At 42.7% G+C, this 24,010-nt stretch overlaps 1 protein-coding gene across 1 annotated transcript; it reads right to left on the bottom strand.

Annotated features, from left to right (window-relative positions):
* Positions 1-7,261: 7,261 nt before the first annotated feature.
* LOC125247178 (interferon-induced GTP-binding protein Mx-like) lies at positions 7,262-23,927 on the bottom strand. The gene is made up of 13 exons (XM_048158387.1): positions 23,583-23,927; positions 23,315-23,511; positions 20,353-20,490; positions 14,646-14,800; positions 14,425-14,563; positions 14,115-14,313; positions 13,616-13,694; positions 12,182-12,304; positions 8,569-8,701; positions 8,335-8,490; positions 8,089-8,165; positions 7,776-7,985; positions 7,262-7,654 (listed from the first exon to the last, which is right to left on the bottom strand). Exons 1-13 carry the CDS (start codon positions 23,693-23,695, stop codon positions 7,418-7,420), a joined length of 1,956 nt encoding a protein of 651 aa, XP_048014344.1. The 5' UTR covers positions 23,696-23,927; the 3' UTR covers positions 7,262-7,417.
* Between the last annotated feature and the right edge of the window lie 83 nt (positions 23,928-24,010).

The following is a 24,010-nucleotide window of genomic DNA, read 5'->3' as shown; positions in this document are numbered from 1 at the left end:
CGCCACAGGAGCTGCCCCCTTCCAGCGCTCTGTTGTAAGCCACCTGAACCCCCTTGCCTGAGGATGGTGGGACAGGGCTAACACAGAGAGAGTTGATCACTGCTGTTCCCCAAAACCCATTCAGTGAGACTATTGGATAACGCTGGGAAGCGTACCCTTTCGCTGGGAAAGGAACGCTGCGGAAGCCACATCCTTCCCCGAAGGAGTTATGTGGAGAAGTACATATGGACTAACCCTGTAGGGCTGTGCTACATATGGAAGAGCTGGGGTGACTCCAACCCGATGAAGGGTAGGTTCTCCCAGAGGGAAAGACACAGGCTTCGTTTAGGAGCAACCGTGGAACCAACCATATGGGATCCCCGTAGGGTCACACATATGGAACCCAGCCTAAACCCGGTTCTCAAGGATACAACGGAGTATAGGCCTGGCGCCAGACGCTCCGCCACGTCGGCTGCCGAAGGGATATCGGAGGACTCGACAGGGTCTGCCTTGTAGGGACTCTCTGGAGAAAAGAAGCGCATGTAGCGCAGCAAGCCGACACTAAGCCGGGGCCTCTCCGTGCCTCTGACCTGTGGCGAGAACACGGGAGGAGACCGGCTCGACACGAAGGCTATAGTATCTAGCGAACGTGTTAGGTGTCGCCCAGCCCGCAGCTCTACAAATGTCTGTCAGCGAGGCGCCACGAGCCAGCGCCCAGGAGGATGCGACACCTCTCGTGGAGTGAGCATACAACCTGAGCGGGCAGGGCACGCCCTGAGCTTGGTAAGCCAGGGCGATGGCATCCACTATCCAGTGGGCCATCCTCTGCTTGGAGACAGCCTTTCCCTTCTGCTGGCCTCCGTAACAGACAAAGAGCTGGTCTGAGGTCCTGAAGCTTCGAGTTCTGTCTATGTACAGTCGCAAGGCGCGAACTGGACAGAGCAAAGCCAGGGCTGGGTCTGCCTCCTCCGAGGGCAGCGCTTGCAGGCTCACCACCTGATCCCTGAAGGGAGTGGTAGGAACCTTGGGCACATAGCCAGGCAGGGGTCTCAGTACCACGTGGCTGTCACCCGGCCCGAACTCAAGGCATGATTCGTCGACCGAAAATGACTGCAGGTCCCCTACCCTCTTGATGGAGGCCAATGCCACCAGCAGCAAAGTCTTCATAGACAGAATCTTTAAGTCTGCTGACAGCAAAGGCTCAAAGGGAGCAATCTGAAGTGCTCTCAGCACCAGAGCGAGGTCCCAAGAGGGTATGGAGGGGGGACGAGGAGGATTTAACCGTCTCGCCCCCCTAAGGAACCTGATGACCAGGTCGTGCTGACCAACAGATTTGCCATCTATGTGGTCGTGGTAAGCGGAGATAGCAGCAGTATGGACTTTGAGGGTGGAGGGGGACAGCCTACGCTCCAACCCTTGCTGCAAGAAGGAAAGCACGACTCCGATCGAGCATCTTCGGGGGTCTTCTCGGCGAGAAGAGCACCACTCGACGAACAGGTTCCACTTCGAGGCGTAAGCACGTCTCGTAGACAGTGCACGTGCCGAAGTGATGATGTTAAGTACCTCAGGGGGTAAGTCACCTAGAACCTCCGCGTCCCGTCCAGGGACCAGACATGGAGTTTCCAGAGGTCTGGACGCGGGTGCCAAAGAGTGCCCCATCTCTGAGAAGAAGGTCCTTCCTCAGAGGAATGGGCCAGGGAGGGCTGTCGCAAGGAGTGAAAGTTCTAGGAACCAGGTCTGGTTGGGCCAATAGGGCGCAACTAAGAGGACCTGCTCCTTGTCCTCCCTGACTTTGCACAGGGTCTGTGCAAGTAGGCTCACTGGGGGAAACGCATATTTGCGAAGGCCCCAGGGCCAGCTGAGTGCCAGTGCGTCTGTCCCGAGTGTTCCCTCGGACAGGGGGTAAAACAACTGGCAGAGGGAGGTTTCCGGTGAGGCAAACAGGTCTACCTGAGCCTCTCCAAACTCTCTCCAGATCAGCTGGACCACCTGGGGGTGGAGTCACCACTCTCCTGGCAGCTCAGCTCGTGATAGCTCGTCGGCCACATGGCTGAGCACACCAGGGACAAGAATGGCACGAAGCGACCTCAGATGCTTCTGACTCCAGAGGAGGAGATGGCGGGCGAGTTGCAACATGTGACGGGAGCGTAGACCACCTTGACGGTTGATGTACGCAACGGTCGCAGTGTTGTCCGTATGGACCAGTACATGCTTGCCCCGTAGCGGCCCTTTGAGGCGGCTCAGAGCAAAACGTACTGCTAGCAACTCGAGGCAATTGATGTGCCAATGCAGATGGGGTCCCGTCCAAACCCCTGACACTGCATGCCCGTTGTACGTGGCACCCCAGCCGGTGGCAGAAGCAACTGTGAATACCACAGCATGCCGGGACACTTGTTCTAGGGGCACTCCTGCCCGGAGAAACAAAGGGTCCGACCACGGCCTGAAGGCTTGGCGGCACTCCTGAGTGATTGGCACCCGGAACGTGCCACGTTGCCACGCCCATCTCGGGACTCGGCCGTGAAGCCAGTGTTGAAGCAGTCTCATATGAAGCAGACCGAGCGGGGTTACTGCCGCCGCGGCCGCCATATGCCCCAGGAGCCTCTGAAAGAATTTCAGTGGGACCGCTGTCCTGCCATTGAACGTATTCAGGCAGTTCAACACCGACTGAGCACGTTCCTCTGTGAGGCGTGCTAACTGTTCGACCGAATCCAGCTCCATACCGAGAAAAGAGATCCACTGCACAGGGGAGAGTTCGCTCTTTTCCCAGTTGACCTGAAGACCCAACTGGCTGAGGTGACTGAGCACCAAGTCCCTGTGTTCGCACAACCGATCCCGAGACTGTGCTAGAATGAGCCAGTCGTCTAGATAGTTGAGAATGCGAACACCCTGTTCTCTCATGGGAACAAGGGCTCCCTCCACGACTTTCGTGAAGACGCGGGGAGACAGGGCCAGCCCAAAGGGTAGGACTCTGTACTGATATGCTCGACCTTCAAACGCGAATCTCAGGAATGGCCTGTGTCGCGGAAGAATCGAAACGTGGAAGTACGCGTCCTTCAGGTCGATCGCTGCAAACCAATCTCGGGGACGGATGCACTCGAAAATGCGTTTCTGCGTGAGCATTTTGAACGGTAGCTTGTGGAGGCTCCGATTCAAAACTCGCAGGTCCAAGATCGGTCGTAACCCGCCACTTTTCTTGGGTACAATGAAGTAGGGGCTGTAGAACCCCGACCTCAAATCGGCTGGAGGGACCGGCTCTATCGCGTCCTCCGCCAGTAGGACTGCGATCTCCGCATGCAAGACAGGGGCAACGACATCTTTCACTGTAGTGAAGAGGACGTCCCTGAACTTGGGGGGGAGCCGGGCGAACTGAATCGCATAGCCGAGCCTGATGGTCCGAAGGAGCCAGTGAGATGGACTGGGGAGCGCTAACCAGGCTCGCAGAGACCGTACAAGCGGGACCAAAGGGACCACCGGCGTACCCGCAGCGGGGCAGCGAGGTGGAACACAGGGACGCGGCTCGGGGGGCTCTCTTTGTGAGGCGGCCCGAAGCGGCGTCACAGTGTGCTAGGCAACACTTACCTGGTTCCACGGATGGACAGAGGGAGCAGTCGAGGCTTTGGCTGCCCGCTGCTCGCTGCTGTCCGCTGGCGACAGAAGAGGGGGATGAGAGTGGTGAGGTTTTTCTCCTCCCACTGCTCTCCAACCCTCTTCAGACCTGGAAATGGAGGAACTGCTCTTTTAATTTTGGGTACCGCTGCCTCTTGGGTCAGTGGCGGAACAGAAACAAACCCAATAAAAGGATTTACCACCCGGCCCTCCTCCAGGGGTGGAAGAGCAGCCCCACCCATCTCTGGGTCGCCCGTCTCAGGGGTGATTCTCACCAACTACTTAAACAGCTGCAGAGACGGGAGGCGTCATCTCCCCGCAATGGACACAGCAGAGCGTGCTGGGCCAGAGTTTCTTGCAGGGGACGACACCCTTGGCGACGAGCAGACTGAGGGGCGGCCCAAGAGGAACTCAATGGTTTGTCATGGGAAGCTCCCTGATCCGCTACTAACTGAGGAGAACCGCTGGGCTCAGTCCTCGACAGTGTCACCGAAAAGGCCACCTCGTAAGATGGGAGCATTGAGAAAGCATTTAGCTTGACAACCTCTCGCACCTCACAAGGTAAGCCAGGGGGCACTTCTGGACCACTGAGGTGGACATCGTCTGGCTGAGGGCCTGCGCCGTGACTTTGATCACGGTTAGTCAACAAGCGCAGCTCAACCCCAGCACAGAACTACCCTCATGCAAAAAGAGTGCCTTGGCCTCACATGCAGGGTGGGTGTGGTCTGAGTACAGCCACCCCATCCAAGAGGGTAGTGAGAGAGGAAAAACTTGGCACTTTTGGCATTCCATATTTATGGCACCAACATACCCCCATACTGCCAAGTTTTCCATGCACATCTGGAAGACCCAGGAAAGCATGGCTGTATACTCCGAATCTGAGTCAACATAAGCACACACCATTACAGTGGGCAGCGTCACCCTCATTTCCAGAGCATAACAGCACTCTCTCCGATGCTGCAATCGACGTCTGTCCCTAGCTGGAGCTCTGAATGAAATACTAGGTTCCCCTATGAGAAGGACCAGCAATCCAATCCAGAAACTGCACAGCTTGCAATGCGCTAGAGAGGGAGGGGCCCTAGGGGGTTGGTTCCCCGAAGGAACCCCTCAACCTCATGTCACCCAAGCCATATCAGCAAAGTAGACCTCTTCTGGTGCACCAGAGAGGGCGCTACAATGGAGATTATGCAAGGGAACCGCGCATCTAGAGCGCCGAGCGAGCGCTGGGTTGCCGTGACAACCCGCGCTGCAGCCCGGCAGCTCGACGGCACACGACACGCAGAGGAGCGAGAGGTTTGCTCTCGTTGATCTCCACGGTCTCCCAGAGTGTCGGGCAGACCCGCGGCTGTGCTTTTACACACAAGCGGCAGCTGGCCAACAACAGAGGGGACTCAAGCTTCCCGGAGAAAGAAGAGTCACGACCGGCGTGTCGACGTGATCATGTTCTCATATGAAAACATGAAACACCCACGAACATCGTTCCAACACGCGCCCAGACATGTGAAACAGTGATCGTGGCCGTCAGTGAGGACAGGAACGACCGCATCCAGAAACACAAGTAGGATGTCATCTTTAAAAAGATGCGAATCTACTTGTGTAAGCTCTTTCAGGGACTTTACTCTTTTAAAGTGCTGAAGCACGCAGGGGAACGGCCGCCGCAACACAGACAGGGATTGTGTGCAGCCTGTCGTGTGCTCTCTCTCTCTCTTTGAAGGCGCTCACTCTTACCAGCCGTAAAAACGGCTTTTCAGCGCTCAAAAGCGCACCGTACCGGCCGTGAGAACAGCCTTCTGACGCTGTCAAAACAGCTATTTGCTCAAAAACGGCAAACGAAACAAAAACAGAAAAAGAGAGGACTTCAACCCCGCTGCTGTGCTGTCCGCCCGCACTCGGAAAAAAAGAGAAGTTCAACCAAAAAGCTTGACTCGTCTTCTAGCAGACACTCGCTTGCAGAGAACAGGAACAAACACCGTTCGGCTCCGAAGCGAAAAGCTGAAGATGCAACGCACCTGCTGCTCATTATATACCCGCGCTGCGAGGCGAGCAGCTGATGCATATGATTGCATGCCAATGTGCATTGGCTCGTTTTAGTTACACTCGAAGTAGATTGGCCTCTCTAGCGAGATTCCTATTCGTCGGTCTGTCCGACGTACGTCGAACGTGACCGACTGAATGGGAACTGCTGTTCAGAACTCTATGGGTGACGTCACGGATGCTACGTCCATATTTTTTTACAGTCTGTGGTCCTGACCATAGGTCCTGACTGAATCCTGAGGGGAGAACGAGCTCTTGAAGCTCCGCCCTCTTAGGCCGAGCGCATCAGCTCATTTGCATTTAAAGGGACCGCACTGAAACGGCTCGTTTTTGCTCAACCACTAAAAGTAGCATTTTTAATATAAAAAATTATCTGTGGGGTATTTTGAGCTAAAACTTCATACAGACACTCAGGGGACATCAGAGACTAATTTTACATCTTGTTAAATAGGGCATAATAGGTCCCCTTTAAACTGATGAAGAAATGCTGTATTTTGTACTTTGAGACTAATGCACCCAAAAAATGTTCATGAAGTTTTAATTTTCTAACTCAGAATATTTCTAAATGTACTTATTTTCTTTAGGGCTCCAAGGCCAAGCAGACAACCAGAAAACCAGAAAGCCATGATCTACACAGAGCTAAGTAAGATGCCTTGTGACTGAATGTCATCATTGCACACAAACTTTTATTTGTTCACTCAGCACATCACACAAATTATACATTTGTAACTTTAAAGAAAATAATATGAGGCAGAAAAAAAGACATTTAGGCTTTTATCTACCTTACTAAGTCATACTGCATTTGTGGGAAGCATGAAAACAACCAAAGATATTTCTGTTCTGCTATAAAATATTTTAAATGGTTACACGTTTCAGTATTTCATTAAAATTACAGAAATGTATCAATATATCAAACATGTTTTAAGATAATATCCTCTAGTCAGTAGATCTTACAAAATAAAACCGCTAATGGTAAATTTACCAAATGTTATGTTTAACCCTACATAGGACAAGCGACGGATGAATGGATGGAAATATATTAGTAGATTCTTTTGCAAGGCTAATATCAATAATAAATAAAATCAATACATGGAAGTTTGGTTAATATATTAAAAAACTGGGTCCCACTTTATATTAAGTGGCCTTAACTACTATGTACTTGCATCAAAAATTAAGTACAATGTACTTATTGGATTCATATTAAATTGCAAAACACTTTTGCTGCTAATTGGGATACGGTTAAGGTTAGGGAAAGCTTTGGTGGTATGGGTAGGTTTAAGAGTAGGGGTAAGGTGTAAGGCAGGGGTCACCATTCCTGCTCCTGAAGGGCCGGTGTCTCTGCAGAGTTTAGCTCCAACCCTAATCATACACACCTGAAGCAGCTAATTAAGGTCCTACTAAGCATACTAGAAACTTCCAGGAAGGCGTGCTGATGCAAGTTGGAGCTAAACTCTGCAGGACACCGGCCCTCCAGGAACAAGTTTGGGGACCCCTGGTGTAAGGGATGGGTCAACAGTGTAATTATAAATGTAATTACAGAAATTAATTGCAGATGTAATTACATGCAGGTGTTTTTAAAATATAAGTACAATGTAAAAACGTATGTACACAATAAGTGCATTGTATCAAATGATTAATTTAAATGTAAGTACATAGTAGTTAAGGGCACTTAATATAAAGTGGGACCCATAACTGCAATCTAGTAAAAACAAAAAACCAAACAAAAAAAACAATTAATATGTGAAGAGATTTTAATGGATTAAGCTGTCAAATGTTTTATTTTTTTAGATAATATTCTCTAGTCAGCAGATCTTTCAAAACTATTCATGACTTTCTGGCCAATACTCAAACGGTCCATGCGATCTTGTAGGTCTCTGCGCCTTCTGCTGACCTCAGAGTTCTCAAACAGGAGCTCGCATACATTCTCCCCATCCAGTAAACTCAACATGTCAGTATACAGGAGCTGAGCAGTCTGCTTCAGCATGAAAAGGGAGATCATCATGGGCAGTTGGTCAGCCATTCGCTGCACCACAATCTGAAAGAAAATCAAAGAGGTACTAAGTTACTTCAACAACAAGTACTGCAGTCCATTCATTAAAAAAAAAAAAAAAAAAAAAAAAAGATCATACTTGATACTGAAAAATAGAAAGCTGTACCTTATAATATGCCTCCAACATGTCAATGTACTTGCATTTCTTGTCAAAGACAGGTAACTCCTTTTCTGAAAATGTCTCGTCGGTAATCTCATTCAAGATCTTCAAGTAGATGGGATCTTGAGTGTAGATCATGTTTTCCATTTCGAACTGCTCTAAGATCCTCTGCTCTGCCTTCTCTTGCTGACTTGACTGAATGTTGCCAATTTTGTCCTGTAGCATCAAGTGAAGAAGTACAGAGGAAAGAGAACTTTATTAAAATTGTGCATAGTCTGTTTGGTACTTTTCTTTACTTCTAATCAGAAGCAATATTTACCTTAGTGATTTCTAGAAGAACCGAGTAGTTCCAGAAACACTGATTGACTACATCAGTGAATTGCTTGATGATGATGCCTTCAGGAAAAATACATAGATGAAAAACAACAAACAGACATAACTGTCTCACAGTTCAGATGTACTAAAACTAAAATTTTATTAAGTTGTGATCTAATCTTTTGGTTTTATAATGTAAAATTTCACCAGTGTCCAAAAAGATCTTAAGCATGAAGATGCATGAAGGTACTTTTGATGGTGTTGAGTAAGTTGATGGCTGGTTCTTGAAGTGTTTCCACATGCTTCTGCAGAATCACTTCAAAAGTTCTGTAGTTGCTGAAGCCGGGCAGTTCCCTTCCTCTGAAATCCTGGATATGCTCTATTTTCTCTTCAGTCAATTCTTGGACTTGTTTGGGAACAAAATGTATTTCTTATTAAATTAAAAGGCCTTGTTTATGTTTCTTAAATTTGAAAATATACTGACAGGATGTCTTTGTTTCCTCAAGATGATCGTTCCACTTCCTATATTCAGCCCGAAGCTGGAGAAACATATTTTCCTCAATAATCAGCTCTCCTGATGATAAGGACTTTATTTGATCATTGAATCTTGTTAAGATCTGTGAGAAAAAAATGATTTGTTATGAGCAATTTAATGTTAAATTATCATAATACAGCAGAAGTGTTTTCCTGAGGAGGAGGAATTCTGTTGTGAATCGGTATCTTTACCTACATGTTGTCATATACAATTTAAAATATAGTTTTGGACAAAATTATTAGGGTGTACTTCCTCATAAATAGTCAAAGAATCAATATCAGAATTGCTAAGAAACGTCTCGGCTGCGTATGCAACCAGGTTCCCTGATTCGTTTGGTCTGATCGCGCTCTGACAACGGCAGTGATGTCTCGCTCTCATTGAAGTATATGCGCGAGACATCACTGCCGCTGTCAGAGCGCGATCAGACCAAACGAATCGAGTGATGAATGCCGTTGGACATAGTGGTGTATTAGAGGTAAAAAATGATATAAATACTGTTCGGTTTCTCGCACAAACCGATCGTTTCATGTCTTAGGACATCAGTGTGTCGTCATGAGCTGCAGGGTTTAATTTGGACTTGTCTAAGCAAGTTTTATTTACTCTTATTGTAGAAGTTCCCATCCACTAGCATTATTTGACTGACAGACAGCAACGGTTGGAGTTAAAAATCATCATTTGTGTTCTACTGAAGAAACAAAGTCACCTACATCTTGGATGCTCTGGGGGTAAGCAGATAAACATCAAATTTTCATTTTTGGGTGAACTATCCCTTTAAATTAGTCTTGTTTTTAATTTTTCTTTTGCCTGTTGGCCCCCCAGAACTCACAAGTCTTGGAGAGCTCTTTGGTATTAACTGTCTGACTTGGTTCTAGTTTTGGAGTCTGGATTCTCCCTCTGTACTACTCAGCTGTCTGGACTGTCTTACTACTATCTGTCTGATCTTGACCATGAGCTTGGATTTCTCTGTTGGTACTGTCTGCCCCTTGTTTGATCTCTCTGACCTTGGAATTTCGCCTCATGTCTGGATTTTTGCTGCTGGACTGATATGGATCTCGACTCCTGCCTGCTTGACTAATCCTTCTTCCTACTGCCCAGAGTTGGTTTGGAGCCAAGCAGCTCACACTGTTTATCTCTGTGTTTCAATAAAGTGAAATTGAGTACTCTTCTGCTTTTGGGTCCTTTCTTTCTGAGAATGTAACAGCCTGTCTCACTTAGCTGTGAACATTCAAAAACATAATGGACATAGCATTAATTGACTCTATGGATTACTTAGCCGGAACCCTTAGGGAGTAGCCTACCGAAGGTAGTATGTCAACTACGAACTTAACGCGAGTGTGTATTTTATAAGCTCTAAATGTATTGTTTTCTGAGGAATTAGATGCAGAGAGGTTGAAGGCGGGTGTTTAATCAGTCATTAGTCAGGTTGGAATCATGTATGCTCTCATTCCTCAAGAGAAAGTAGAGCATGGATGGAGCTTCCCACAGAGAATGTACCACAAAGAATGCATTCAAATCCCTTGAAAGCTGAACGTGCAAATGTTAGATTCTTATCACTCTATTGAGAATCAAGCGAGAACAGAGCCTCCTACTCCCTCACTTAACACACTCATGCAAACTCTAGATTCCTATCCCTCAGGAGAAAGTCAAACAAGAACAGAGCTTCTTACTACAAATGCATCATAATGAGTGCATGAGTGCTATCTTAAGGCAGGAACACACCAAGCCGACGGTCGGCCGTCGGGCAGTTTTTCTTCGTCGGCCGACTAAGTTTTCTCAGTGTGTTCCGCACCGTCGGCTGAAGTTGGTCCTCGTCGGCTTTTTTTCGGCCGATTCGAAGTGTTGAATCGGCGTTGGAGCTCATCGGTCCCTCGGGCCATCTGATCATTCTGATTGGCTGTTCAGCTACTGCCGCCAGCTGCTTTGGAAAGGCATTTCATCTCACGCAGACATAGAACTAACGTGCTACTTGGCCATCGGCTGTTTAGCGTCAGTTCGGTGTGTCAGGGCAACTTCGGACACAGACGCTGCCGACGTGAGCCAACCCCACAGTCTGCTTTCGTTGCCACTAGTTCGTCGGCGTCGGCTTGGTGTGTTCTGTGCCCGGTTGCATGAAACTCCTTAAGCTAAGAAATCCCTTAAATATAAGGTTAAGGGTACCCTTAGTGAAACTTGGGTTGCAAGAAAAAAACCCTAAGGGTTTTCTTAAGGAACTTAAGGCTGTTATTAAGTTTTTCCCCTTAATTATCTAAGTGTTTCCTTAAGCGTTGCTACAAAGTCCTTAGCGACCATTTCACCTTAATAAATTTAAGGGACCAAAACAGCTCCCTTAAATCAAATGACACTCAAAATACGATGGCTGATTTAGTGTTAATTGAAGAGAAGGAAATACCAAGGCGTGTTTTTAATGATCGCAATAATCCCTTGGAGACGATGAATGATATACAGTTATTGAGAGAATATCGGTTTGACCGCCAGTCAATCCTTCGTCTCACCGCGACACTAGAACATGACATTGAGCACCAAACCCGGCGGAGTTACGCAGTTCCAGCACTCTGTCCAGTTTGGTTTACGTTTTTTGATTTCTGTTATGTTTGTACTCTCCATAGCACAAATATATTCATACAAATGTGGTTTTAGCGAGGATTTGGCTTTGTGGTTCGTTATGTTCTGTTTACTGTTAGAGGTAGTAACTATAGCAACCGCTGCGATCATTGCCGTATGTTGTCAGAAACTACCGTGAAACGCTTAGTGTAAACACTTAGGTAAGGGTGAAAGTTAAGAAGTTTGTTGCAACGCTCTTAGTGAAATCCCTTACCTCAGGGATTTTTTCTCCCTCAGGGAAACCCTCACTTAAGGAGTTTCATGCAACCGGGCACTGGCCTTTACACGTTCATACAATCAAGTGGCTCCTAAAGACAAAAAGCTAATGATGTGTAATTCAGTCAGTTCATGTGACATCATTGACTGCCATCTGCCATTGATTTATTGGCATTTGTTTATATGTGCTTCAGACTCTGGTCACGCTGATGATGTTCCCCATAGCATCAACTCCATGAAGTTCGACTTCAAAAGGGAACCAGAACCATTCAGTGGAACCAGAACCAGAATCTGTAATTTCCTTACAATTCCCTTCAGTAAAGTAGGAGAGGATATCACTGTATATCTTAGATGCATATCTAAATTGAAATATATAAACAAGACAAAGCTGTCAATATAGTCAGTGCCAGTCATCAGGGTTCAAGTAGTTTGGAAGTGGAGAAGATTTCCAAAACTGCCAATTTTAAAATAACAGATGCAGTTGATACAACTGTATTGGTAACAAACATCAACACACTGCTCAAAATGTATTAGAACTCCAAAGCATGGGAAATTTACCTTGATTTAACTGGGGTAATCCAAGGCAAAGTGTGCAATAAACAATTTTAACAATCCATGGAGGCCACAACTTCACGTTGCAAACACATCAGTATCATATGATTGACTAAACTGAAAACATAGGTGCTTGGATCTCTAATAATTATTCTGAAAAAGCAAGAAGATGTGATGGTAAAATAGTTTTTACTTCAATGAGGAACTGTTTGGCCCCCTTAGGATCCTGTGGTGGTCCAGCCTTGTACTCTTTGAGCTTATTCCTCAGGTCCCACAACTGCTTTTTTATCTGCTCATTGAGCTGTGGCAGTGATTTCTGACAAAGGTGGGTAAAACAACAACAAAAAACAGAACACTTATGGAACACAATATGCTCAATGTCGGCATGAAACGGAAGTTGTGATAGTCTTTTTTTCCCTATTGTGAAGTATATTACCAATAGCAATGGCAAGGGTCTGGAGCAAATTGGATATAGATTTGATTTCATCCTCAGGAATTGATTGGATCATAGGAATTGGGCATTGCTAACTATATGGCCACAGATCTGACAGTAGGAATTATGAAATTTCTGATAGCACGAAAAGGCAGCATAAATTTTCTTCACAACTGACTGCAAACTAGCATACTTCAGAAGTCATGATTACAAGCTTGTTGCATTCAAGTGCTTTGTTGTCGGAATGAACAGGAACCTTTTTAATTAAAGGGTAACACTTTACAGTAAGGTTCATTAGTTAACATTAGTTAACTACATTAGTTAACATGAACTAAAAATTAACTGCACTTGTACAGCATTTAATAACCTTTGTTGTATGTTCATTTCAAAATTTACTAATACATTATTAAAATCTTGTTAACATTAGTTAATGCACTGTTAACTAACATGAATAAACAATTAACAACTGTATTTTCATTCAAGGTTTAGTTCACTTTCAAATAAAATTTTCCTGATAATTTACTCACCCCCATGTCATCCAAGATGTTCATGTCTTTCTTTCTTTCTTCAGTCGAAAAGAAATTAAGGTTTTTGATGAAAACATTCCAGGATTATTCTCCTTATAGTGGACTTCAATGGCCTCCAGAAGGGTTGAAGGTTAAAATCAAGGGTCTTATCTAGCAAAACGATCGGTCATTTTCGAAAAAGAAAATGTATATGCTTTATATAAACAAATGATCGCCTTTTAAGTGCTTCCGCCAAAGCCACACTTTCGTATTCTTTAAATTGCTTACGCTGTATGTCCTATGCCTTCCCTATTCTACTTACGGAAAAAATGGAACTGGCGCTGTGTTCGTTCTGTACGTAGAATAGGGAAGGCGTAGGACATACAGCGTAAGCTTTTTGAAGAATATAAAAAAGTGTGGTTTTGGCGGAAGAACTTAGAAGGCGATTTGTTTATATAAAGCATATACATTTACATTTTTATTGCTCATGGTTAGTACATGTTAATTAATAACTAATGTTTAACTAATGAACCTTATTGTAAAGTGTTACCAATTAAAGATTACAAAGGCAAATGTATTTTTTTTTTTAAATGGATGAGTCATTTAGAATAAACACTGCCACTGCAACATTCTTAATATGATACTTAATATGAATATAGGTCTAAGCTTGAGACTTTTAATAACTTACTTTGATATGATCAACGAGATGCTGAGTCAGTTTGATAGCAAGACTTTTATTTGTCGCTTTATCCTCATTCAAGAGGCATCTGTAAAGAGAAAACACTTTTTATCAGTTTTTTTTTTTTTTTTTAATTCTGTGCTTTGGCAATTTAACATTAATAAAAATAACTCAAGATGAAATTTGTGAAGGCAAACTTTTACAGTGGCCAGTTGGAGGTGCAACTGAGTTTTACTGAATATTTATGAAACTTTAGTTCAAATAACCATGTTAGAAAATTGGTTGCAGCATGGGATCAAGGATCATATGGATTTCACATGTTCCAAAACCATGTTTCTCATGTGCAAAGTATGTGTTTCACTTGTGTTTTTGCATATGTGAATTCATGTGTTTTTTCTGTAAGGAGAACAAAGCACCCTGATAAGGGCACATCAAGTCTCACTGTCACAACACAGTTTAAATTTTATTCTTAGTTATTCAGAGTTAAATTATATTCTTAGATTCTAACCTGAAATAGTCATGGTTTTGGAAGAAATCTCTCTCCATTTGAGCTGCCTCCTCTAGAGAAATGTTCTCATTGATCTGCTGTTGTCCTCTACACTTTACCATGATGTAACCTTTGCGGAGAGGAATCACTTTGTTCTGGATAATGTCCAGAATGTTCTTCTCTGTTCCCTTGTCTATGAGGTCTGGCTTGGTCAAAATGGCTGTGAGAATGAAAAACAGTTATTTTGTAAAATGTCTATTGGCTGATACAGGTGCTCGTATCAGGTATATATATTAGATATTAGATGTTGTGTGGATCATTGCTTCATTACCAATAGTTCTTATGCCCTCAGGATCTACTTCTTGTGCCATTTTCAATGCTTCTGTTGTTGCAATGTCAGTGTTACAAGGGACCACTACCAGGTTTATAGTCTCTTTTATCTTAATAAACTTTGTTATCAGACTTTTGATCTACAAGACATGAAGAAAAACATACTTTTTTAAAATGGGGTGGCACTGAATGTAACATGTAAAATCAGATTATACTGCTCACCTGGTTTCCAATATCCTCTGGTTGTCCTTTAATTGGGACTCGGGCAATTCCAGGTAGATCGATCAGTGTGAAGTCACACACATCTGGTGACATGACCTCTAAAGTGATGAGCTTATCACATATTCCCACCCCATTTCCTGCCAGTTCATTCTGGGCTGTAAAACACACAAACTATGTTTCTCAACCAAAATCGTTGGTAATGTATTATATAAAGGCTTCTAAGAAAACAGTGCCTTTTAATGAAGTGACAGTAGTGCAAAAGAAGAGCCTGAAGCTTCTCTTTAACACTTTTCATTGACATAAATGGCCATAAAACACACAGTGAGACAAATACACTAGTTCATAATGGTAATATTTGGGAAGTGAAGTTACCGGAAAGGTGCTTCATTCACAGTGATTTTTTTTTTTTTTTTTTTTTAAAGATTTATACTATGCGATTTTGCCTTTATTATGACAAAACAGTAAGTTGACAGGAAGCGAACTTGGTGAGAGAGAGGGATAGGGAAAGTTCCACGAGCCAGGACGCGAACTTGGGACACCCAAAGCGCAACTGCGCAAAATGCGGGAGTGTTGCCCTCAAGGCTATTGGTGCTGACCACAGTGATTTGTAGCAGTAAATTTACAATTCTTATAATAATAAATTTAGCTAAACATGACATATGTTTGTAGTGTTAACAGTTTCATTAATTATAAAGGAAGTTATAAAAAGTGGTTAAAAACAGGCATCGGTTTGAAAATGCCTACTGAATGGGGAATGCCATTTTGCAGAGATACTTGGAACATTTCTCGATATTCATTCTTATGCGATCTTGCATCTTTGTGCTCTCATTCTACATCATCAACCACCAAAGTAATTCTAACTCTCAAGAAGTATCAAGTGTGCTCTTCATATCGAGGGTGCATTTAATGCACACTTCAGAGAATCAAACCGTTAGAAATCCCAGAAGACATTGCAGGCGGATGACGTACGGTAGCCTGAAAGTTTTAAACTTTTCTTGTTCTCGCTCAAGAGATTCCTGTTGCAAGCTTGAAAATGTGTGGTGACTTGTGAGAGTAAAGAGCCTGTCAAGAACGGTCTCCATGAGAACACAAGTCCATTCTTTGCTTTCTTGAAATTGAGAAACAACCTCATTATAAAGTGCCAGTACTGGAGCAACTTTTTGAGCACCACTGCTTTGTAGTGTGTAAAGAATATAAATTAAGAATATGTAAATGTTAAAAAAAGTATGTTTAAAATGTGTAACTGATTTAAAGGTGCCGCCTTGGCGTCCCAGGGCTCCTGAACTCTCATGACTATCTGACACTCCTGACCCGCCTTGGCGTCCCAAGGCTCCCGACCCGCCGTGGCACCTAGAGTCCCAGAACCTGCCCTGGAGACCTCCTTACCTGTCAGTACATACACCCTCACCTACCAGTAGGTCTCCAGGGCACCCACCCCCCACCTCCCCGGTTGTTCCATCCACGGCGTGAGGACACGCCTTCCGGGAGGGGGGCATTATGTCACGATTCCTGTCACTTCCCGGACTCCAATTCCCATAATCCTCCCTGCCAGTTACCTGCACACACTCCACACTAATCACTAATCACCACACCCAGCTGCAGCACATTAACCGGACTATAAAAGACTCTCATTCACCACACATCATTGCGAAGTCTTGTTTCACCCTTGTGTACAATTCTGAGCGTTGTTATCCTGTCTGTCTGCCTGTCTGCCTGCCTGTTACCGATCCTGCCTGTTATCCGTTACGATTCTCTGCTGCATATCTTTGGACTGTATCTTGTTACCTGGACTGTGAATGATATCTGCCTGCCCCAAACTACTGCCTGTACTGTGACCATGGCTCTGTTTATCCCTTGCTGTTCCTGTTTGCCCCTGTTTTGACCTGGCCTGTACTACTACGCTCTCATTCAATAAAGCTTGCATATATTCTTAGTGCTGCATTTGACACTTTTGATCACAATATTCTTTTAAATAGACTCGAAAATTATGTTGGCATTAGTGGAATTGCATTGTCATGGTTCAAATCATACTTATCTGACTGTTATCAGTTTGTAGTAGTAAACGAAGAAAGGTCATATCAATCACAAGTTAAACATGGAGTACCACAAAGCTCAGTACTAGGACCGTTGCTTTTCACTCTGTACATGCTATCCTTGGGAGATATCATTAGGAAGCATGGCGTTTTCATTGTTACTCTGATGATACTCAGCTCTATATTTCTTCGCGCCCTGACGAAACTTACCAATTCACAAAATTAACGGAATGTATAGTTGATATAAAAAATTGGGTGACCAGTAATTTCCTACAACTATATTCAGAAAAAAATATAGATTCTAATTTTTGGACCAAAAACATCTTCACGTAATAACCTAGAATACTGTCTAACACTTGATGGCTGCTCTGTTAAGTCTTCGTCGTCAGTTAGGAACCTGGGTGTGCTCTTTGATACCAATCTTTCATTTGAAGTATTGTTGTCAAAAGTACCGGTACTTCGGTACCAAGTCGGTACTGAAATTTTGAAAATGTGACGATACCAGCATTTCTGTAGTACCGGTAGTACCGAGAATCCGTATAGCCTGAATGTCTTGCCCCTGCGGAGGATAAAACACGCTCTTCAGACCTTTTACAACAAGTGTCAGTTGTTTGTAACATCAGGAGATAACGAAGATATTATTAAAGAGAAATGGTCTCTTTCCTGCTCGTGTCCCACATCCCTCTCAAAGCGCAAAGCGGCTATATCAAAGTAATAACGGGACTTTGGCTATATATGACGCGTCTTTGTGTGGAAAAACGAATGCTTTTTGAAATAATATTTAACTTTCTTATTATTTAGGTTACAATTATTTACCGATATTTATTTCATAGTTTTACAGGCTGTAGTGTGTTGTTTCTCTGACGGAATAGCTAAAATAAACACGCACGTCTGTTACCCCTGTTGAAAAAACGAGCATATGCTGGTAAAGTAGGTTTTGAAGCTGGTATGGTGGTTTGAGCTGGTTTGAGCTGGTTTATGCTGGTCCAGGACCAGCTTAGGACTAGTATGGACCAGCAGGACCAGTTTAGGACCAGCATTTGACCAGCATACAGCTTCAAAACCTACCTTACCAGCATATGCTGGTTTTTTCAACAGTACACAATGGATGTTTGAGCATTTAATTATTTATTTATTTATATTTTTATTTCATTGAGGTAGCCTATATATACACACACAAACACACACACTCCAAATCATATTTAATGTTTTTAAAATAGGCTATATAAAATAGTAAAATAGTTCCAATAGATTTTACTGTGGTACCGAAATTGGTACCGAGAACCGTAAAATTTTCATGGTATCGGTACCGACTACTGGAATTTTGGTACCGTGACAACACTAATTTGAAGGCCATGTTACTAGCATCTGCAAAACCACATTCTTCCATCTTAAAAATATATCTAAACTGCAACATATGCTCTCAATGAAAAATGCAGAACTGTTAGTTCATGCGTTCATGACCTCGAGGCTAGATTACTGTAACGCTCTACTGGGTGGTTGTTCTGCTTGCTTGATAAATAAACTACAGCTCGTACAAAATGCTGCAGCTAGAGTTCTTAATAGAACTAGGAAGTATTACCATATCAGCCCGGCTCTGTCAACACTGCATTGACTTCATGTTAAACATCGTACACTGTAAAAAATGATCGTGATTTTAACAGTAAAAGACTGTTAATTGGTTTACAGAAAGTTCCCATACTATATACGGTGAATAACTGTAATAGATCTAACGGTACATTTAAAATACCGTTAAATTCACAGTTTTTGGAAGTGAAAATAACAATTCATTGTAAAATTTACAGTGAAAAAACGTAAATTGACATTCCCACAATTCCCTGCGTGACACTTCACATTTGATATATTTTCATTGAAATAACTGTTTCTTAGTTTTTCTCATTTTTTTTCTAATCAGTTATGTACATTAGGGTTTTATGTTACATCTAATGTTGTTAAATTAATGTTTATTGCATTTTTAAAATGTCATGTGTGTTACCATGTTGGTGTTTAGTGCGTGTGTGAATGACACTGTGTGCACCTTCTATATATTAGTATTGTCCTTCTCAGCTTGTGGAAAAGCTGCTTGTGATGAACTTTGATTAATCATGTGACTCTCATCACCACTGTGTTTGGTGATTGTCAGTGTATTATAAAGGTGCAAAACAGATATTAGTACTTCATTAGGTTGGTAAATTAACATTAATATCAGTTAATGAAATATGTTATTTTACCGTAAATTTAACAGATTTTTTTTTTTACGTTGCTACCGTATTTTTACGGTAAAGTTCTGGCAACCACAGTGTATAGATTGCTAATTACTGACAAAGCACTAAATGGTTTAGCTCCCCAGTATCTGAGCGAGCTCTTAAAGCATTATAGTCCTTCACGTCTATTGCGATCTCAGACTTTAGGCCAGCTGATAATACCTATCAAAATCAACCTCCTATTTGGCACCTAAACTCTGGAACAATCTTCAACAAAATCCTATGTAACAACAAAATCCTATGTAACTCTAAAATCACAACTGTGCCAACTAGCCTGTCAGTTCAGAACTGCACAATTTGCCAGTGGTAACCATTAAGCCTGTCTGTAAAAATACTAAGACACGGCTTTCTGAGTCCAGTCCATTTCACGGCATGATTTGAGATGAGAAAAATACTAGTTAATTATTATATTGAAAAGATCTATTCTTAATCTATTTTTTTAGCTACAGCGGGACAGATAAAATCTATTATATGTGATGTGTGTTATAACTTGCATCTTAAAGTGATAACCATTTCTTTTAATGCATGGCATACACAAGAATTCACACTTTTTGTGTGAAATTAGTTGATTGGGAAACTGTCCAAGATCAACCTATTTTATTACCACAAGCCACAAATGATTAATCATAAATGGTTAACATTTATTCACTGCTGTAAAAGTGTGACTGAGAAGCTGACCTATAAATTAAATAAGTAGTTTAATTTTTAGGCCTAACTTTTGGTTTTAGATGAGGCTTTAACAGAAGCATCATCATGGCCATTCAAACCATATAGATTTGTGAGCCAAGCTGAGAAATATTAATATTAAATAAGTTGTGGAATAATGAAAGTATAGAAGTTAATAAGGTATTTCCTTGCTTCAGTTTAGAATTCAAAAACATAAAATTGTGTCTTTCTTGATTCTGTATCAACATCTGTGGTTGAAACGTAATTGCAAGTTATTGTTTTTCTATTTTGCTTTCAAGTTACTTGATGTCTGCTATGACAATTCATCACAGTAACACAGCAAAAAAATTATGCAAGTTTCATAATTATGGACTCTTATTTTGATATTCTGTTCTGTTTCCTTTAGTTCATGTTTTCCTGCTCTGTTTAATTTCGGTTATGTTCCTGTTTTTTCCTGTGATTAATTATCATCAGCTGTCTCTTATTTAGTTCTTGCATTTCCCCTGCATATATACTCCCTGTTCAGTTTATTCCTTTGCTGGTTATTGTTGCATTTAATGTGGATGTTATTCTCCTGAGTTTGCCATTGTATTAAAGACTGTGTATTTTTAATCATCTCCTTCGTTGTTATTACAGTCACCACGTGACAGCAAGCATACAATAATACGTTACAGTATATTTATAAGCTTTAACTACTTTATTCCGCACTTGAAAAGAAAACAGTTTTTAAACAGTTGTACTAACCTGTTATAACATGTCTTTCAACTAATGATGAATCCACAAATTCAATTCTCTTATCATGGTAAGATAGAACAGCCTTCCAGTTGACTCCAACTTTTACCTTCTTCAGCCTCAGCTCTAGTGGACATCTGGTGACAATTCCTATAGCAAACACAGTTTATGAGACAAGAACATTTTGTAAAAAATAGCGGTGAGTAGCAAACATTGGGGTCCAAGCACTAATGACCCATGTGGTTGATTATCGATCCAATTTAAATGTATCTTTTGATGTTGTTTTTATAGCAAAGTCCATCTTGAATCTTCACTGAAAGTTAGGGATTGATCATAATACGTGTGGTGTATGTGGACTCATATTCAACATTTAAATTTAGATGAATCGCATGTCATAGTGTCAGGGAACATTAGACTAGAGAATGGTGAGTAAAGACAGTAAGTTTATTTAAAGGTGCCCTACAATTGAAAATTGAATTTACCTCTGCATAGTTGAATAACAAGAGTTCAGTACATGGAAATGACATACAGTGAGTCTCAAACTCCATTGTTTCCTCGTTCATATGTAAATTTGATTTGTGCAAAAGACCTCTGAAGAACAGGCGAATCTCAACATAACACCGACTGTGACGCAACAGTCGGGATCATTAATATGTACACCCCCAACTTTTGCATTTACCAGCCCATGTTCAAGGCATTAGACAAGCCAGTATTAAAGTCTGGAGCAGCACAGGCGAATCAACAGACTTTATGCAGGTAAGCAAGCAAGGACAATATCAAAAAATGGCAGATGGAGCAATAATAACTGACATGATCCATGATAACATGATATTTTTAGTGATATTTGTAAATGGTCTTTCTAAATGTTTAATTAGCATGTTGCTAATGTGCTGTTAAATGTGGTTAAAGTTACCATTTTTTCTTACTGTATTCACGGGGACCAGAGACGTTATTTTCATTTTTAAACACTTGCAGTCTGTATAATTCATAAACACAACTTCATTCTTTATAAATCTCTCCAGCAGTGTGTAATGTTAGCTTTAGCCACGGAGCATACTATAAAACTCATTCAGAATCAAATGTAAACATCCAAATAAATACTATACTTACTATATTTGATATGCTGCATGACGAACACTTTGTAAAGATCCATTTTGAGGGTTATATTAGCTGTGTGAACTTTGTTTATGCAGTGTATTCGGCGCATTTCTAATTATGCCCCAAAATAGGCAGTCAAAAAATTGAATAATAAAAAATCTATGGGTGATTTTGAGCTAAAACTTCACAGACACATTCAGGGGACACCTTAGACTTATATTACATCTTGTGAAAAAAGGTTCTAGGGCACCTTTAAACTGGCAGATGGCAATGGTAATGCAGAGATAACCGGCAGATGAGTGAAGAAAACAAGCTGGATATCCACAAGCAGGTGGGAAGAACAACACAAACAAACAGTCACTGATAATATAGACAAATAACTTTTCTTATTTACAGGTAGATGAAGGGATCCAGAGAAGGAGACTGGAGATGGAGTACTGGAGAAAGCAGATCGGAGGATGGAACATTGGAGACGAGGAATTACACAGGTAGGTCACAACAGGTAATTAGCAGGTAGAGGAACATGGAGGGAGTCCAAGACGGGACTAGACGAAGACTGTGAGTTTGGTGAGTGCTTATATCTGGTGGAGGTGAGACGAGTGACAGGTGGATGGTGATTAGTAATCAGGTGATTGAGATCAGTGAAACTGGGTGCAGGTGGAGCTGGTGATTCTGTGACAGAACCCCTCCTCTCCAGGGACCGCTCCTGAGGGCAGACGAATTCAATGACGGTGACGCGGGTGACCCCTCTGTTGGATACAATGTCCTCAGATATCCCGAAATATCTGAACACTTGATTGAACAAAAGTTTGGCAGTTTCCATGGCTGTGGGTAAGCCCTTGAGGGGAAACAGATGACAGGATTTAGAAAAAATGGTCCACAATCACCAGGATGCAAGTGTTACCTTGGGATGTGACAAGAGATGATTTGGGACAGGCAGTTGTTGTTGACGATGTAGCCGAGGAACTGGATTTTGGACTGATGGAGCTGACAATTCTGAGACAGCAGCGGGCTGCTCTGGGACGACAGCAGGCTCGGGCTGCTCCGGGACGGTAGCGGGCTCGGGCTGGCAGACTGGTCCGGCGAGACATAAAAGGCGAAGACAGCCCTCTTGGCCGTGACGAGACTGATAGGAAGCGCATGCGGGGCTGGAGCAGACTCTGACAAGGCCTCCGGGCCTTGAGGGATGGAGGAAGCCTTCCTTCTCCTCTTCCTCTTTTTACGTGAGTGAGGCGGTGACTCTGTACCCACCTCCTCTGTGGGCTCTGGAGCGAACTCACGGACTGGAGTGATCTCTGGAGCGGAGTCACTGGCTGGAGCGGGCTCAGGAGCGGACTCACTGGCTGGAGCGAACTCATTGGCTGGAGCAGACTCACTGGCTGGAGCGGGCTCAGGAGCGGACTCACTGGCTGGAGATCAGGATATCATCAACATAGACCAGGACGGATCGAAAGAGAAACTCCTGGAGCATCTCGTGCATGAATCCTGGAATATGGAGGTGGCGTTGACCAGGCCATATGGCATAACGGATATTCATAGTGGCTGTCATCCCCCTCGCATATCCGGTTGGCGGAGGTCCAGCTTAGTGAAGATCCGAGCACCTCAGAGTATTTGCGCCTGAGCGGTGCAAGATTGGGAACATCCTGCCAATTTTGGGGTCTCTGCAATTTATGGTCTTTGACACTCATACACATTTAGTAAAAGAAGAAAATCAGTACAAACATAACAGGTTTTTGGTGCTTGGACCCTTAAACAACTTCAGGTGCTGTCTAAAGAAATATTATTATTATTATTATTATTATTATTAGCATTAGCATTCAATTTGAATATATATGAATATCCATTAAAGCAAAGGAGAGTAAAAACCAGTCCTCACCGCTTCCTCTTGGTAATGCAACTCCAGACAGCGCTTCCAACACAGAGCTTTTTCCAGAACTCTGGTCTCCGATCACTGCAATAGTTGGTAATGCCAAGTCCTTGTGAATGCCAACTGACCGCAGAGTGTCTATCAGATCAATGTATGGACGAATCCTCTCTTCTAAAAGACTGTGAACCTCTCCCTTTATTTTCCATCTGTAAACATGAAAATGTATGTAATTCATTTTCAAATGTTCTATACAAAATTAGTTAAACTTTATACATACCTTTCATTTGGTGAATTATGAATGTTTTCAGGATTATCACCGCTTCTACTTGAAGAAAATGAAGAAAGCATGTCTTGCCTTGAGCAAGACATTTCTGGAATAGAAATCAACATGGATTGAAATCTGTCATACTGTATTTATAGTGCATCATGCACAGTAAGAATGAAAATGAAAATAAAATATTGACATGTCAGACAGGTGGTCAGTCAAACTGGACTATATTTGCATAAAGAACCTGTATGACTTCAGTGAAATGCAAAATCAAATATTTTAAGAACTGTTTTGATATTGAATGTCAGTGAGGTCCAAAACAACACTGGACCTCAATGAGTTTCATTTTATGGTCAAAACACACTGATACATTTTTTAAAATTGCTTGAGGTAGACATTTCTGGAAACGAAATCAACATGGGTTGAAATCCTATCTG

The sequence above is a fragment of the Megalobrama amblycephala genome, linkage group LG15 (genome assembly GCF_018812025.1).
Source record: "Megalobrama amblycephala isolate DHTTF-2021 linkage group LG15, ASM1881202v1, whole genome shotgun sequence".
Lineage (NCBI taxonomy): Eukaryota > Metazoa > Chordata > Actinopteri > Cypriniformes > Xenocyprididae > Megalobrama > Megalobrama amblycephala.
Note: the sequence above shows the minus strand (reverse complement) of the source record. Positions and strands in the feature narration are given on the sequence as shown.